Genomic DNA, 15654 nt, shown 5'->3' on the forward strand with positions numbered 1-15654 from the left:
CCGGCCCTTCATATAGATGACCAGCAAGCCACAGCACGCCGGCAACTTATTCCATACATGGTGGTAATATAGAAGCTGTGAACTTGATTCCCGACGCGTTGATGACGCTCGTGCTGTGCAGAGCTGTATGATCCATATATGGCCAACAGTGGGGGTAAACACGAGCTGGAGTAAACGACGAAGCGTACCGAGGCAGAGATAGATATAGGGGAGCCTGCATCGCCTCGAAATGCGTAGATCGATCGGCAAAGCAGTCTATTTTTTGACCATTCTGTCGGAATTGCTCATCCGTCGTCATTGATTTGATTGCCGCACGCGTGGAAAGGGAGCAGAAGAGTCATTCGTGCCTGAATGCCCAGGCAAGAATCAAGGGGTCACGGGCGGCAAGTAGGAATCTCGGGATCGGACGGATTTCTCCCCTTTTTCTTTTCCCTCCACCGAAGCTCCCGCCCGGTTCGAGGATCGATTGATTTGAACCCAGAGCTTCTGCTGGCCGTTCCCGCTTCGATCTTTGGATCCGGTGGGCGGAGCGGAGATGAATCCCCATCTTTTTCTGTTCACGAACCATGGGTTCAGGGTTTCCATTAGTACTTAGGAATATTCCATCCGTGTCAGCCATGTCTTGAGACCATAAAATCGTCATCTCTTCTTTCCTTCCCCCCCACCACCCACCGTCACCCTTGGGCAAGGTGATTAATATTAAGCAAGTATGGTAGCTCATCTCGCTAATCCAAACCGGCTTGACAGAGACTCCACTTGGGATGAGTTGGCAACCTTAGAAACTGGGTTGATCCTTAGCTCTCTCTGCCTTTCAGGATTTCTCTCAATTGGCCCCTATCATTGGGCTATGCCGATGACAAAAGGACCAAAATTCCCCTCTCCACTGCCAATGAGACCTTCTGGAATGGCCGGCCTACCATGACCCCTCAGCCACATCATCTCAGTGGATCTCGATCGCCGGTTCCTGTCGTCCTCCCCCCTCGAGGTCTCGCACTCCACTGGTTGGACTGGTCACAATCGGAATGGATGCCTCGTGGGACCGATGGGAAGGATACCCCAAATGTGACGAGTAGTACGTACCTGGATTTTGGTAGGTATCTACAGGTGGGTGGGAAAGTAATCGTGCCTGCGGCACATGCGCTGCAACTATTATGTACGACGGCGAGACCTTGCATTTCAGCCGTGGGGAATTGCGTCCCAACCAACCTACTACGTGCTCGTCTTTCTTGTTCCTGCATGCTGGAAGGTTAGGGGAGGATGATTGTGTCTGTCGCCTGTGGGCTGAGTGAGGATCAAAAAGAGCCTGCCTGCTCTCCGGGAATAATCAATCACTGCACTCTTTTAGTCTGGGTTTGTCCTAATTTCTCAGCCCGAGGATATTATTAGAGCAACACACCATCACCACCGGAACAAAGCACCACAGATAACTGGATATCATGGGAGGGCTTTAAATCAGCATAATTTCGTATTCCGTGGACAGCATTATTATGAAGGAACATATTATTATTAGAGTTGATTGGCGATCGGGGACCTTCTGACCCTACTCCTATGTCTTGGAATATGACGAGGAAAGGCGTTCTGGAGCCCAAAGACAGAGCTTACGAGAACTAGTTCCAGACCCTCCTGGCGGCCATCCCGCGATCCCCGTTTAACTTAGCCAGGCGAATTGGGAGGCGGGCGTCTTTCCCCAATGCAGGTGGACAAGCGACGAGCTGCAGGACCATTCCTTATCCGCCAATCGTGCGGTTTCAAAGCGGTGCTCTAAAGCATGCAGCCTGCAGCGCCCCTGGATCGTCCATCGTCCATTGACTGGCCGTTCACACCGCCGCTGCACAACTGGCTGGCTGGTTTGAGTGGGAGGGCCGAAGTCCGGGGCTCCTTTAAATATTACTACGCCCGGGCTCGTCGTTTCAGGTGGAGGATCTCTTTGCTTCCACTCGTTGTGCCTTTCTGTCGCTCTTTTGGAACTGGTTTGCGGTGCTTTTCTGGTCTCGGGTTAGACGCTCTTTTTCTGTTCTTCGTTCTTTTGGTTGCGAACCTGTCCCGCCGGTCGACATGACTCGCTAATCTCAACCTACTGGCATTTTTTTTCTCTATCGGATCCACTCACTCTCTTTGGCTTCGTGTGCCGTTGGACAGCGTTATCCGCTCTCTTCCCGTCGTTTTGTGTCGAGGCATTCTTTATTGCATCATAAAATTCTAGACAAGCAAACAATCACTATCACCACAACAAACATCAACTGGGCACTGTTACTCTTCTCTCCCCCCCCCGGTTCACCCTCGGCGGCCATTGCTCGCCCTGAGACGTGCCCCTCGGTGGTGGTCCTTGTTGCGGTGCTGTTGCTATTACTCTCATTTCCCAAACCGAGCAGTCGTCGATTATCATTCTCATCGTTTTGAATCTGGTGTTCTTCTAGATCTCTTCCCCCTCCCCTCCTCCACTTCCCCCGAAGTGCCTTATAGAGCGGGGGTGCTCTTTGCTTATCCGCTTTTCGTGATCTTTTTGTTTTTGTTCTCTCAGGACCTTCTGGGGAACTCCCATCCTTTTAACAAGTCTTAATCTTGGTGTCTACTGACTGATAATGAACTAATAATCCCAACATGCGCTCAGCTGCACCGACCTCGAACTCTCCCAAACGGAGAGCTCTTCATGAGCGCACCCCTTCCCATACGAATGAGAACTCCCCACCTTCATCCTTGCGAGCCGTCAGCGAAAAATACAACGATCAGCAGGAACCCGACGTGTACACATCCACGCCTTACCCGACAAAGCCGGAGCAGATCCTTTTACCGCGTCCTGGGAAAGGCCAAGATTTCATTCCGGACTCCCGGTTCCATGTCGACGAAGCGCCGGATCACTATCACGGGAATACCTCCACGGAACTCAGCCACCTCGCCGATAGTAGTTTGATTGACCAGTCGGTTAGCGATCCCTGGGACTTGTCTTCAACATTCGATGCCGCCAACACCCCATCGCAGGTCTGGGAAGACGATCCGTCCTCCAGCAAGTCTTCCTTTCCGGAGCCTGTCCTTCACGACCCCAAGCCGACCGATCAGAAATCGGATCAAGGTTCCGTCGCCGCGTATTCGGATGAGGAGCCAAACAGCCTGCCAAGAGCCGTCCCAACTATTAAAACTGTCGTATCGCAGACGCCGTCACGGGTTCCTTCGGGCCCGGAGACTCTTGCTTCGAGCAACTCCAGCCCCAATGTAGTGCCAATTGGGCCGCCTTCCAGTCCGAATTTCGTCGCGCTCGACAGCTCAAGTCTGAACTTCGTTCCTCTGGGTGCATCCTCGAATTCGGCCTCGATCACCCGCTCTAATTCCCTGTCCTCGTTAAACTCCCTGGGAACGGTGATCCGGTATATTGGAGCCGCTCAGTGGACGCATGGCTCGTCTTCAGAACACTCCAGCTCGCGCTCGCGTTCGCAGTCTGTCCGCTCGAACCCTCCATACCAGGTGCCTTCAGTGCGATCTAATTCAACACGAGCACGGGAAAGGAGTCACTCTCGCTCTGTCACCTCGTCGTCGCGTAGCGGGCCACCGTCAGACATTCAAGCCATTGTTGACAGCGGCGTATTCATCCAATACCCGACCATCCAGGCGCCATCTTCGTCAAGCTCCAGAGTTGACGTGTCACATTCGGAAGAAGATGCATCGGATCAGAACCCACAAGAACCCACCACGGATTATTCTTCGGAGCGTTTCAGAACTCACCTGTCAACCGTTCCTTCCATGTGGTCCGCCGAATGTGACTCGAGAAGCATTTCTCCGGCCGCTGATTCTATTGATAACAGCCAGATGGATCCTAAACGGCCTTCCGCGGCGCTGGTCCGTCAACGCCCCACGTCGTCTTCGATGTGGTTAGTGAGCGATTCGGACGGTGATGAGCGGATGGACAATCTTTCGAGCTTGCCAGCGCGTCCCACAAACCCGGCAGTTCCCTGCAGTGTTTCGTCGGAGTCAAGACAGAGCAGCATGCGGAGCAACATGCGACCTCCCACCAGCGGAAGCTTTTCATTCCACTTTTTGCCAAATTGGGCCAAGATGTACTATGGCGCCGGCGAGCAAGCTGAAGATTCGGTCTTGTCTGGCGCGGAACCCGATCGGCCACCGTCTGCGCGCGCCTCAACCTCCCACACAAATGTTCTCAACCGTTTACCGACCGCTACCAGCCGGACGAGGACGAGGACGTTTGGCAGCGAAATGCGAGAAACTCTGCGGTGGAAACCCGACCCGCGTGATCCACGGAACCACTGGGTAAGGGAACCCGAATCGCAGAGCCGGGAACCATCCCGCCATCGACTTCGACACAGCTGGTCCCCTCATCTGTTTCCCGACCGGCGCGCGGTTAATCCAAGGAGAGGTACCTGGGGTGCACCGTCGCTGGATTCAAGAACGGAACCACTACTTGGCCGAAGAAACATCCAAGTGTGGTCGTTCTGTGTTGGTTTTGTGTTTCCTCTCGGTATGGCCCCATCGTGCTCCATGATAGTCGCCTGAACATGTCAACTGACTGTGTACACTAGCCTGGCTAATTGCGTCATTCCTCCCCTTACCGACGAAACCGGATGCTATTCCGGAGGACGACGTCGAGTCACAGCTCGAAATGACGCTTAGAATGCGCTTGTTCGATCTGGAGACAAGACGACATGAAAACGCTCGGTGGTGGAGAAATCTCAACCGTTGGATGAACCCATTGGGGTTGGTGATTATTACCATTGTGGTATGTTATCCTGTTCACTTTATCTTGGGTATTCAATGCTCATCCTTTCGCAGATCACCTTGGCTGTTGTGGGCACCACAGTGGGCTTCTAGACGGGTACATCTGGCTTCTATAGCGTCAGCATGCCCGCAACTAGCTATGCTCTTCTATCCACGACCCCCTCGATTATTGCTTGTACTACCATTACCCCCCCTTTTCACGCCCTCTCGCCGGCTATGCCGGCGCCTGTTCTCGATTGGATCGATCTTTGCTTTCACCGTTCGGAGTCGATTCCTCCATTTATACCCCCCTTCTTCTTTTGCATGCTACCTGCCCCCCACCCATACCCTTGCGCGCTTGATATTGCCGCATTTCTATTCCCCTGCGGCTGCTTGGTTTGTTTACCTTTCTCAAAACACTCGACACGATTGGACGACGTAATGCTTCTAATGTTCTTTTCTTTTGTGCCTTATATTCCACCTGGTGTTTTGGACTCTGTTTCAGCCCGCCCTTGGACCATTATTTGGTGAACAAACAATGGGGTGGTTCAATCTGGGAGCGTGAGGCGACGGATTTAATTAAGGGTTCACGACATTGCATGGATATATGTCATTTTCCTTTTTACTTTTTTTGTTTTCCTATTTTCCTATATCTTCCCTTCTCCCCCATGTACTTATGGATACATGTTTTACTTATGACACCGTGACCAACATTATCACAGTATATATACAAGTGGTCGTCGCGCTCTGCGTGGCTCCTCTTGACCAAAAATAGACAATATATGATATTATACTCCTCGAATACTCTGTAGACTCATTGTTAATTGGTATGATTATAGACAATTCCGTCAGACTGAAGAGAACAGGAAGTTGCTGAAAATACTCGTCTGGCTTCAACTAAGCAAAAGAAAGTAAGACTTGCTCATTACGCTTATTGTCGGAGACTTCGTAGCATATAAGTATGAACGAATTGAAAGTGTACGTCAGCGCCGGAAAGCATACATAATAGAAGAATAAGAATCATAAGGATGCCACTCATCCCAAAGGAGCACCAACAACGAGACAAGTATGCGCAGCCGCTTCGGAGCAGTAAAAAGTCTAATATACATTCTATCGTCAACCCCATCAATCGTTCTCATTCACACGTGTCGAATTAGTTGGCTCTAAGCCAGACTGGTAGCAGGTCCTGAGACCTGGAGTCTTAAGACCCCTTTTTTTTTTTTTTTTTTTGGATTTGGGTCACATGGGAAGTCACAGGATCCAGATGATCATGTGAGCTTGCGGCCAATCTTGCTTTCCACGACTGCTTTCAGCTCTTCTCCAGTCGGCATGGTAACGGCACTGCCGCGTCTGCGCCTGGCTTCAATTTCACCCCGGATCTCCTGCACGGCCTCATCAAAGGCCTGAACAGCGTCACTTGGAAGACCTAGTGTTGGCTGTTGCAGGGTGTCGGAGCTGGTTGAGCGTGTAACATGAGGCCGGTTGCGGGCCTTGAGCTTCTTGATGAGGATGCCCTTGGCGGGGCTGGCAAAGAAGGCAATGCTGAGGAGGTTGCCGACGATCCCGTAGAAGTAGACGCTCTGCCAAACGCCGATGGACTTGCTAAATCCGAGGAAGATGAAGGGCATCACCGTGAAGGACAGGGTGACTTGAGTCACGAACCAGCTCATAATGTCATAGTAGCGCTTGTAGGGAGTCGGCTTGCTCCCGTCCGGAGTGAGGAAGAACGGGCGTACATAACGACGGAAGTCTGCGCATTGTCAGTACGGGAAATCAATGCACGGGTGGGTTAACCAGGTGAACTCACTCTTGGCTCCCGTCTGGATGAACGATCCAAGGATGAATGTCAGATAGTATCCCGGGTAGAAACCATGCCAGAAAGCGCTGGTCGTAAACGTGGCCAAGCTGGCGCGGAAGCCCGGCTTCTTTCCCCTGGGGGTGACGCGCAAATAGACATAGTTTCGCAGCCAATGGTTGGTGTTCTTGTTCCAGCTGCCCAGATATCCGTGGGAGTTTTGCGCGGTCTCAAGACTCCAGGGATCGATATTCTCCAACCGGTTCCAGAAGACCTTGCCGGACTTGGGATCGAAGCCATTGTATCCCATGCCAGACAGGATACAAGCACCTTCCGTCAGGGACCAGACGCCGTAGTACTTGAGGCGTGCGGTTAGCCCGACCATGTGCATGATCCAGACCCGTCGAGGGAAGGAGTAGCCCATGTATCTGGGACTCAGGATGGTTTCTTGATTGTAGTAAGACCCCAGCTGTAGGAATGCCAGGATCCATGCCAGTCCAACCAGGGCCTTCTTCGTGGCAGGAGTTCCACTGCGAGGGATCTTGCGCTTCTTACGGGTCGGGGGCACCTTCGACGGGTCGGTACCCGGGGGGACTTCGAAAAGAGTAGTGTCGAGCCAGCGACGGTAGTCGACGTATTCAAAGGACGGACCACCGAAAAGAGCCGGGAAGAATAGCACGTAGCCCATGTAGTCCAGGATGCTCGGAAAATGCGTAATCGCGGCATATTTTTGAGGATCTGAGAGCTGGTTTTGGGGAAGTCGACCATCATGAACGTTCCAACAGAAAGACGTGAGCTTCATGACCAGGACCATCTGGGCACCAGTGATATCAATCGCTTGAGGATCGTTGACGATCTGGCGGTAGATGTGGCTGATGGACATGTGGCCCATCAAGAAGATGAAGCCGATCCAGGGCATCAACGATCCATCAATGTAGTAGGCGATCAGATAGGTACCGGCGGCGCTATAGAACAAAGTGCGAAGGCCATCCCATAGGTCGAAAAGGCCAACGAGATAGAACAAGGAAACGGCAATGATGAAGGCATTCTTCTTCCAGGGTTGAGCGTCGGGGATTCTCTTCAACAGACCGGCGAGGGGGTAGGAGAGGAGGAATGACGCAATGAGCTTCACTGTTCAGCGGTGAGGGACTGATTCGGGGGACGAAGAAGGGCCAGGACGGGGAGGGAGAGGCATACGCTCATCAATCGAAGCTCCAGTCGCATTGGCTGGATACTCAAAGACTAGAAAGAGAGCCTTTTAGCATGATCTTCACGCAGGAAAGAGGGGCGCGCATTCTCAAGTGCTGCGACGGAAGGTTCACAACATACTTTGATTGATAAATGGTAACATGGTGGATGCAAATCGCCGCAAAGAACGGGCAGTAACAAGAAAAGGAAAAAGTTTAAGTCACCAAGGCCGATACTTAACTGTGTCGGCACGACATCGAGCCCAGAGATGAAATGGTTGAAGGGCTGGGGAGAAGCAAAGGGGAAAACAAAAAAAATAAGGGCGGGCGGGAACGAAGAAATGAAACGGTAACTATCTCAACGGTCTGATATCACATGGCAGCTCTCCGATCATCTGCGTGTCTCAACCAATCCACCCGCCCTCCAAGTCAACTCACCCTCCTCTGATCTACCACATTTTGGATGCTGATGTATCATCTCCCGTTTCCGATCTTGAGAGTCTAGAATCATTTCCACGGATCTGCTAGACCAACCTTCTTCGTTTTCCTCCTCTTGCCCCTCTCTCCACACCTCACCCCCTCATTCAACATGGATGTCGTCGCGGCGGTGTCGGGTTACATCTCCAAGATGGTCACCGCGGGGGACCCTTCGCCGACAGGTGGTTCCAGCTCTTCATCGGCCAAGATGAAGATATTGCTTCTCGACAGTGAGACAGTGGGACTTGCGATTCTCTCATTGATCCCTGTGGAAGCTGTGCGCTAATCCAACGGCTCCAGGTACCCATTGTGTCCACCGCCATCACCCAGTCCGCTTTGTTGAACCATGAAGTCTACCTCATCGATCGCCTCGATAATGCCGCTCGCGAACGTATGCGACATCTCCGCTGCCTTTGTTTCGTGCGCCCTTCCCCCACCTCCGTTCAATTCCTGATCGACGAGCTCCGCGAGCCCAAGTACGGAGAATACTACATCTACCTCACCAATATTATTCGCAAATCCTCCCTCGAACGTCTCGCCGAAGCGGATTCCCACGAGGTAGTTCGCGTGGTGCAGGAACACTTTGCCGACTTCCTTGTGATCAATCCGGATCTCTGTTCCCTGAATTTGGGCTTCCCACAGCAGCGCTTGTGGAGCCAGTCGCCAGATCTGTGGAATGCGGATGCCTTACAAAGAGCAACGGAGGGGGTCATTGCCATGTTGTTGGCGCTGAAGAAGAATCCGCTGATCCGTTACGAAAAGAACAGTCTGCTAGCGAAGAAGTTGGCCACAGAGGTCCGCTATCAAGTGACGCAGGAAGAGCAGCTCTTCAATTTCCGCAAGACCGATACACCCCCGATCCTGTTGATTTTGGACCGTAGAGACGACCCCATCACTCCGCTACTGACCCAGTGGACCTACCAAGCGATGGTGCATGAGTTGATGGGCATTCACAATGGGCGCGTGGACCTCCGGGACGTACCGGAGATTCGACCGGAATTGCGTGAAATCGTCCTTTCCCAGGATCAAGATCCGTTCTTCAAGAAGAATATGTACCAGAACTTTGGTGATCTAGGCCAGAACATCAAGGAGTATGTTGAGCAGTACCAGGTCAAAACGCAAAACACGATGAACATCGAGTCGATTGCGGACATGAAGCGCTTCGTGGAGGACTATCCCGAGTTTCGTAAACTATCGGGCAATGTGAGTAAACATGTCACACTAGTGGGGGAGCTGAGTCGGCGCGTGGGTGAGGATGACCTGCTCGACGTCAGTGAGTTGGAGCAGAGCTTGGCTTGCAATGACAACCACGCCAATGACCTCAAGGTACGTGGACTCTTTTTTCTCTCTCCGGGACGGAGCTTGCGCCAGACCAGTTGTTGACACCATCTCGTGCAGAACCTACAACGAATCATTCAACTACCTAGCGTTCCTGCAGAGAACAAGTTGCGCTTGGTTGCTCTGTACGCCATCCGCTACGAGAAGCAACCGAACAATGCACTCCCGATCCTGCTCGATCTCCTCGTCACCGCCGGCAACGTCCCATCATACAAGGTCAACATTATCCCTAAACTCCTCGCCTACCACCACTCCTTACAAGCCCCGCCGGTCGCAGGCGGCTTTTCTGACCTCTTCGAATCCACATCCCTCTTCTCCGGTGCCCGAGACCGGTTCAAGGGTCTGAAAGGCGTCGAAAACGTCTACACCCAGCACTCGCCTCGCCTGGAAGCCACTCTCCAAAATCTGATTAAAGGACGCCTGAAGGAGCTGCAATACCCGTTTCTCGAAGGCGGGGGCCATACACGAGACAAGCCCCAAGATATCATCATTTTCATGGTGGGCGGGGCGACGTATGAGGAAGCGAAAATGGTCGCCCAAGTCAATGCCAGCTCACCTGGAGTAAGAGTCGTCTTAGGAGGCACCTCCATTCACAATAGCACAAGCTTCCTTGAGGAAGTCGATGATGCCGTGAGCGGCTGGCCTGAGCCCGCCCCCTCGTCCGCCGCTGGTCGGCTTCAGAGGGCAGTCGGACATTAACCTCTGCTTTGCTTCTTTGCCTCTGTGTATCTGTAGCTTCTTATTATAATATATCCTGAAATCTTAGCTGTTAGTCACTTTCATGTCTGTCTCATGAGTTTGTTCCGCAGATTGTTATCATTAATCTGCAAACACAGGAAATGAGGCCACCTCTGCCTTGAGGTATTTGAACAGAGTATAGTTATGCTTCGTGTATGGTATCCCAAGCCAATCCGGCCAAGCTGCGTGCATAGCTAGTTCATTCTATTAACGTGGCACAATACACAACAGTAACGACGCTCTATCCTGTAGATACATACCCGCTATTTAACAGGGTGTTCTTCGCGTAAATAGATATGCGAAAGGAGAGGAGAGAAAAAAAAGAAAAAAAAAAAAAAAAAAAAAAGAAAAAAGAAAGAAAAAAATAAAGTAGGAAAGAAAGAAAGGATGAGAGGCGCACAACTAACTCCCTACATGATACATGATTCATCCGTTGTCGTATATACATTTGACAGAAAGAAGGTGGTCGGAATAAGGAAAGAGAATACAGAACAAGAAAAACAACATTTGAAATGTACATATACACAAAGCGCGCTCTCTCTCTCTATGTCTGCATTTACGTCGTGATTAAAATAGTGTTTCCTGTGGCGGAGAATGCAACGAATATAGACAGAAAGAAAAAGATAATGCTTGCTGAAATGACAAGAACCTCCCCATTCCCTCTTCTCTCACACCACTAAATCCTTATGAGAAGCGTTTCAGTCATGAGCATTCATAATGCAAGTCTCCTTAGCGTGCCATATTCGTCGTTTCTTGGCCACATCTGCCCCAAAAGTATCCGTGATGATACCATCGTCATCATGGAAAGCCGCCTGGGCCTGTGCGGGTTTGGAAGTCTCGGACTCGGACTCGGTCGCCGGCTTCAGCAACCGTAATTCCTCGACAGTTGCACCGAATTCATACTCTCCTCGGCAGAGAACGGTGACGCCAACAGTCGCCGTGGTGCTTTCGCCGCTATGCAGGATGGGGAGGACTTGTTGGAGCATCCCGGTCCATGCGAGGCGTCGCGACAGATCTAATGCTATGTTGCTAGGTTGGTGACGGAGGCTGGGTTGAAGGCGGAGTAGAGGGTGGACGGGCCGCGAGGAACGATTGAGGACGGTGACGGTGAGGTTGAGCATGTCGTCGGTTCGGACATCGTATTTTGAGCGCCCTGTTTGTACCACGCTCTTTGTGTCACTGGGAAAAGCGGGTTCGAGGGAATATGTCACACCAACGTCTTCTAGCCGGAAGAAGTCAACCATGCGCGCGTTCAAGCGAAGGTTGCGCAGATCGACTATTCCTTCACGGATGCCTGTCTTCTCTTTCCAGAACCCGCAAACTCTCTCGAGAATCTCTTCCCGGTACCAGAATGCCTTGCGTGTCGCTGCCTCGGCTTCGAAAGTGAGCTTGTTGGCACTTACGACAAACTGCCGCTTGACTCCGGTGTTAAGGATTGGAATAGATGCATGTGGGTTGTCGAGATAGGCTCGAGGGAGGACAAGCACAAATCGTGACATCTGGCCTGGCTGGAGCTCTCCGTGAACAGTGTATTTGCCCTCTCCATCCTGGGGCGGTTCTGGAGGCCATTTCATGTCTGATTTCACTGCCTTCTCGCCGACATGCAAGGTGACCGACAAGGCATTAGGCCAGGCATTGCGAAGATCGAGGAGAAGAATACAGTGATCAGGGCCGTATCCACCCCGGGCGAGGTGGGAAAGCACAGGTGAGAACGGATCGCCATCCGCGGATGGGGGTAGAACATTGGTGCTGATTTGGTCAGGTTCTGCTTCTGCCTCAGGGTTGTTCCACCATGCGAAGTCGCTGCTGAGTGGCAGAATGTCACAGCGAGCGACCTCTATACTTGCATTTACCGTGGCAGTCAGTGGGACGAACAACTGGCGGGTATAGAACACGTCAGGTAAGCCCTCCTGCGAGGATCCAATACACGAGTAGTCGATCTGCACGGTGGTGTCCTGTAGACCTGGTTTTCCAACAACATCGATGGTGAATGTGGCGCTTTGGCCTGCTGGAATGGAGTGGTCCTCAGGATTTAAACCTTGTCGGCGCCACCGCAACGCTGGCCTGGTTAAGTTCAGCTCCAGCTCGTAAATTTCGACGGGTAGTAAATCCTTATTGCTCAGGGCCGACTGCACTTGTCTTGTTGTCGAATCCTGGAAGGTAAAGAGGATGAAATCAAGAGGACATGGCGACGTGTTCCGTAGTGTGATGGTGAAGGAGCTCAACTCACCCTCCAGCACCATCAGCGCGGACTGTGACAGGGACAATGACTCAATCACCAATGAGGGCTGTTGGCCAATGACCTTGACCTCGCACACCGATGTGTCAGGGCCTTTCTTGGGAAGTTGTTTGCCATTTCTTGAGGTTGTTGAGCTCCACGAAAGTGGGCGCTCCACAGAAGGCCTCTTGGCCGCAAGTCCAGTGCGCTTGAATTTCCATTCGGCTTCGGGCTTCCAGGGACTCTGGAATATCGGAAACCTGCGCTCTCTGCAGTGTCGGACCTTCACTATGCAGCCAGTAACCTTGAGCGCCCCCTCTCCAGTGGCTTTGCCATAGACTGTGATGTCTTGCAAGCATAGCGGAGGAATCAGGATCCATTCGGCCACGGCTTCTAGAGGCACACCGTCGCTGTCGAGAGTGAGTCTTTCGATCTCCAAATCAAACTCATAAGGGTTCTGAAGTGTGACTTGGAATGCCGCGTATTCACCAGCAACCATCAAGGATTCAGCAGCCTTATTACTTGCTTTAGAGAAAGGATTATATAAGAAAGGATCCTTTGCGGACTTTTCGCGATCAGCTGTAACGGCATCCAAATCAGGCTTTGAGCGGCGAACGGGTCGTCTGGGATCTGGAAGAGATAGCAATTGAACACCACGGATGAGAAAATCATCCCAGTACTCTGCCTCAAGCCCCGAGGCGCCCAGTTTATTGGCTGCGCCGACAGTCCGTTTGATGTTATTCAAAAGTCTGATCTGTTCGTCGCGAGGTAGGTATGGTGGCTGGTAGTTAGATCCGAGCATCAAGTCTCCTCTGATGGTCTGCAGAAGTTCTACTGTGAAACGAAGGACGCCGATAAAATCAGGGAGCGCTTCGCAAGAACTAATGCACGCTTTGAGAACATCAATCTTCAGGTTGAGATCACCGTAGCCATCTAGAACGGCGTGCCTAAAAGCCCGTTCAACAATAGCAGTGATCGAATCATAGTCGGGCAAGGCATCTTGGCCGCTCGCAGTGGAAGATCGTCTCTTCTCCCATTCGTAGAATGAAGATGGTTGGACACCATAGATATCACCTATAGTAGCAAGGAGCGAGCGCATGCTCTCCTCCATGTTCCCTGGCCCCAGATCAAGGGCATTGATATCAAATGCCGTGTCGCTGAGAGATGCCAGGCCAGCAGCAGGATGAACCCCCACTTCTGCTGCGCCAATCTTCCGGGCCTGGACAAGCGTCGGAACCATTATGGATAAAAGCTCTCTTAGGATAAAGGCCTTCTTCCGCGGTAGGTCAAGGACATTCAGGACAGAGACTACGCCAACGATAATAGGTATGGCGTCCGTTGCGGGCAGGTCTGAGCCAGGAGAAAGAGGCAGGGCGCGGAAAAGGAAATTACCAATGTCGGATTTTCGAAGGATGTTGAGACCACGAGGCCGTTCTGGTCGGTGCAAAGGTGGAAGGGACTCATTCATAACTATATGCTTCAGGGCAACGTCATCCAAGGCACCGTCGCGAATACGAGCCGCCGCTAATAACCTTGCCAAACGAATAACTGTTTCGGAGTAAACAAGTTGAGGCAGAGGTTCATCCGTAATGTTGGCGGCACGGTTATAGAGATTCAGAATATTGTTCGCAAGGTCAGGCAATAGGTTGGAGAGGTTCTGAAGCGAGATAATACGGTTCCCAGGAGATGACAGACTCGTGTCAAGGCTACTGCTATATGACAGCTTTGAGGATTTGTCGGCGACAGGGTAGCAAACGGGAGGGATCTGCCACCAGTTAGTCATATCCAACCGACCTTGTGCACCAGATGATACGTACCTGAAAGTCCATTCCAGCCCACGCGACCATTAATAGACAAAGAAGAATGGACTCAAGCGCTTTCGCATGCCATACGTAGTCACTGCTTGCTCTAGCACTAGACGCAGCTTCAACGAGTTCTTTCAAAGCATCTGGCCATCTTCCGGCTAGAAGGAACAGGTTCCCAACAACAACACCTGAGCGACCCTTGATGCGATTCTTGGTCCGATCAGTCGCGCTCATGCCGCTCACAGATAGACGGTCCCGGCTATGCTCCTTAGACGATGGCAGCGAATGTATTTTGCCCAGTGAGTTGGAACGATTGGCCAATTGTATCGATCGGGTGATCTCATCAAAGGTTGTAGGAGTCTCATGGTCGCTAGGAGCAGGCGATCCCTGTTTGGAGCTCAAGGGAGATTCGGGTGCGCCATTTGGGTTGGATGGGAGATGTGTAGGCAGGGTCATCCGGTGAAATAGCCTATCTGTCGGTCGCGGGCGGATGTCAGGGCCGCGATGGGGCCCCCAGGAAGACGCCTTCGGTGACTCGATGGAAGGTATACTTTGAATAGTCTTCGCAAACTCGTCTAGCTCCGAAAGCAGGAGAGATGTAATATCACACAGGACAGTTTTCATTGTAGTGGCCTTCGACGCCTGAGGTCGTGGGATCCAGAGGACGTCCCCTGGGCCGTTTGTGAGCTTATTCACTCCTTCATAGTCGAAGATAAGGAGCTGATGTACTAGCGCTCTCGGATTGCTCTCCTTGAGTGTTTCGAGTTCCTGCCGAAGTTGCTCCAACTCGCCCGGTGTGGGCGGTTGATCTGCCGCAGATGCCGGTTCACTCTTCTTCACATTTTCGCCAAGTTCTGCACCGTCCGCGATTGCGATAATGACTAGAGGCTCTCGGTATATCTCGAAAGGGAAGAGGTCTAAGTGAGATGTTGGAGGCACGGAGTAGGACAAGTCGTAAAGTATCATGCCAGTAGGGAAGGCGAGCGGGGAGAACATGTCTATGTCGAGAATCAGTCAATCACTGTACCCATTATGTCGGAAACAAGTCTCTCCTGCTGCGGACATGGGGTACTGAGTGCTAGCATACTTCGATTGGGTCGCGCATCAGGACTGATATCGCCCAAGCGGACAACATTTTCGGCTTGAAGCCTTGCGGCAAAGCTCAAGAATCTCGAGCGCTTTATCTTGCCAATGGGTAGCAGCAGTGCCCGTAAGCGCACGGGCGCAATAGGGGAGAGGGGGTCGACACCCATCGTATCATCTGCGACTGAACGGAGGGGGAGCAGTCGGCGAGTTGCTCAGAACTGCTTCCAAAAGGGCGGGCAAGCTTCCGGAGGTCATACGAAGCGCTAACACAAGCAACAGACGTAGTAGTGAACACGGGCGAATGAG

General features: G+C 52.0%; 4 protein-coding genes across 4 annotated transcripts; 2 read left to right on the forward strand and 2 right to left on the reverse strand.

Annotated features, from left to right (window-relative positions):
• Positions 1-2601: 2601 nt before the first annotated feature.
• On the forward strand, positions 2602-4818 carry An15g00440 (hypothetical protein; the record flags this gene model as incomplete). Its single annotated transcript, XM_001396546.3, has 3 exons — positions 2602-4468; positions 4530-4726; positions 4780-4818. The coding sequence occupies 3 exons, from the start codon at positions 2602-2604 to the stop codon at positions 4816-4818; spliced, it is 2103 nt and encodes a 700-aa protein (XP_001396583.1).
• Positions 4819-5972: 1154 nt separating this feature from the next.
• An15g00450 (uncharacterized protein) lies at positions 5973-7850 on the reverse strand (the record flags this gene model as incomplete). Its single annotated transcript, XM_059744430.1, has 3 exons — positions 5973-6454; positions 6512-7630; positions 7829-7850. The coding sequence occupies 3 exons, from the start codon at positions 7848-7850 to the stop codon at positions 5973-5975; spliced, it is 1623 nt and encodes a 540-aa protein (XP_059602413.1).
• A 425-nt stretch (positions 7851-8275) lies between these two features.
• Positions 8276-10200, forward strand: An15g00460 (uncharacterized protein; the record flags this gene model as incomplete). The annotated part of the gene is made up of 4 exons (XM_059744431.1): positions 8276-8317; positions 8372-8401; positions 8464-9489; positions 9562-10200. 4 exons carry the CDS (start codon positions 8276-8278, stop codon positions 10198-10200), a joined length of 1737 nt encoding a protein of 578 aa, XP_059602414.1.
• A 737-nt stretch (positions 10201-10937) lies between these two features.
• Positions 10938-15258, reverse strand: An15g00470 (uncharacterized protein; the record flags this gene model as incomplete). Its single annotated transcript, XM_001396549.3, has 2 exons — positions 10938-14222; positions 14275-15258. The coding sequence occupies 2 exons, from the start codon at positions 15256-15258 to the stop codon at positions 10938-10940; spliced, it is 4269 nt and encodes a 1422-aa protein (XP_001396586.3).
• Positions 15259-15654: the final 396 nt, after the last annotated feature.

This window comes from Aspergillus niger (genome assembly GCF_000002855.4).
Source record: "Aspergillus niger supercontig An15".
Taxonomy (NCBI): Eukaryota; Fungi; Ascomycota; class Eurotiomycetes; order Eurotiales; family Aspergillaceae; genus Aspergillus; species Aspergillus niger.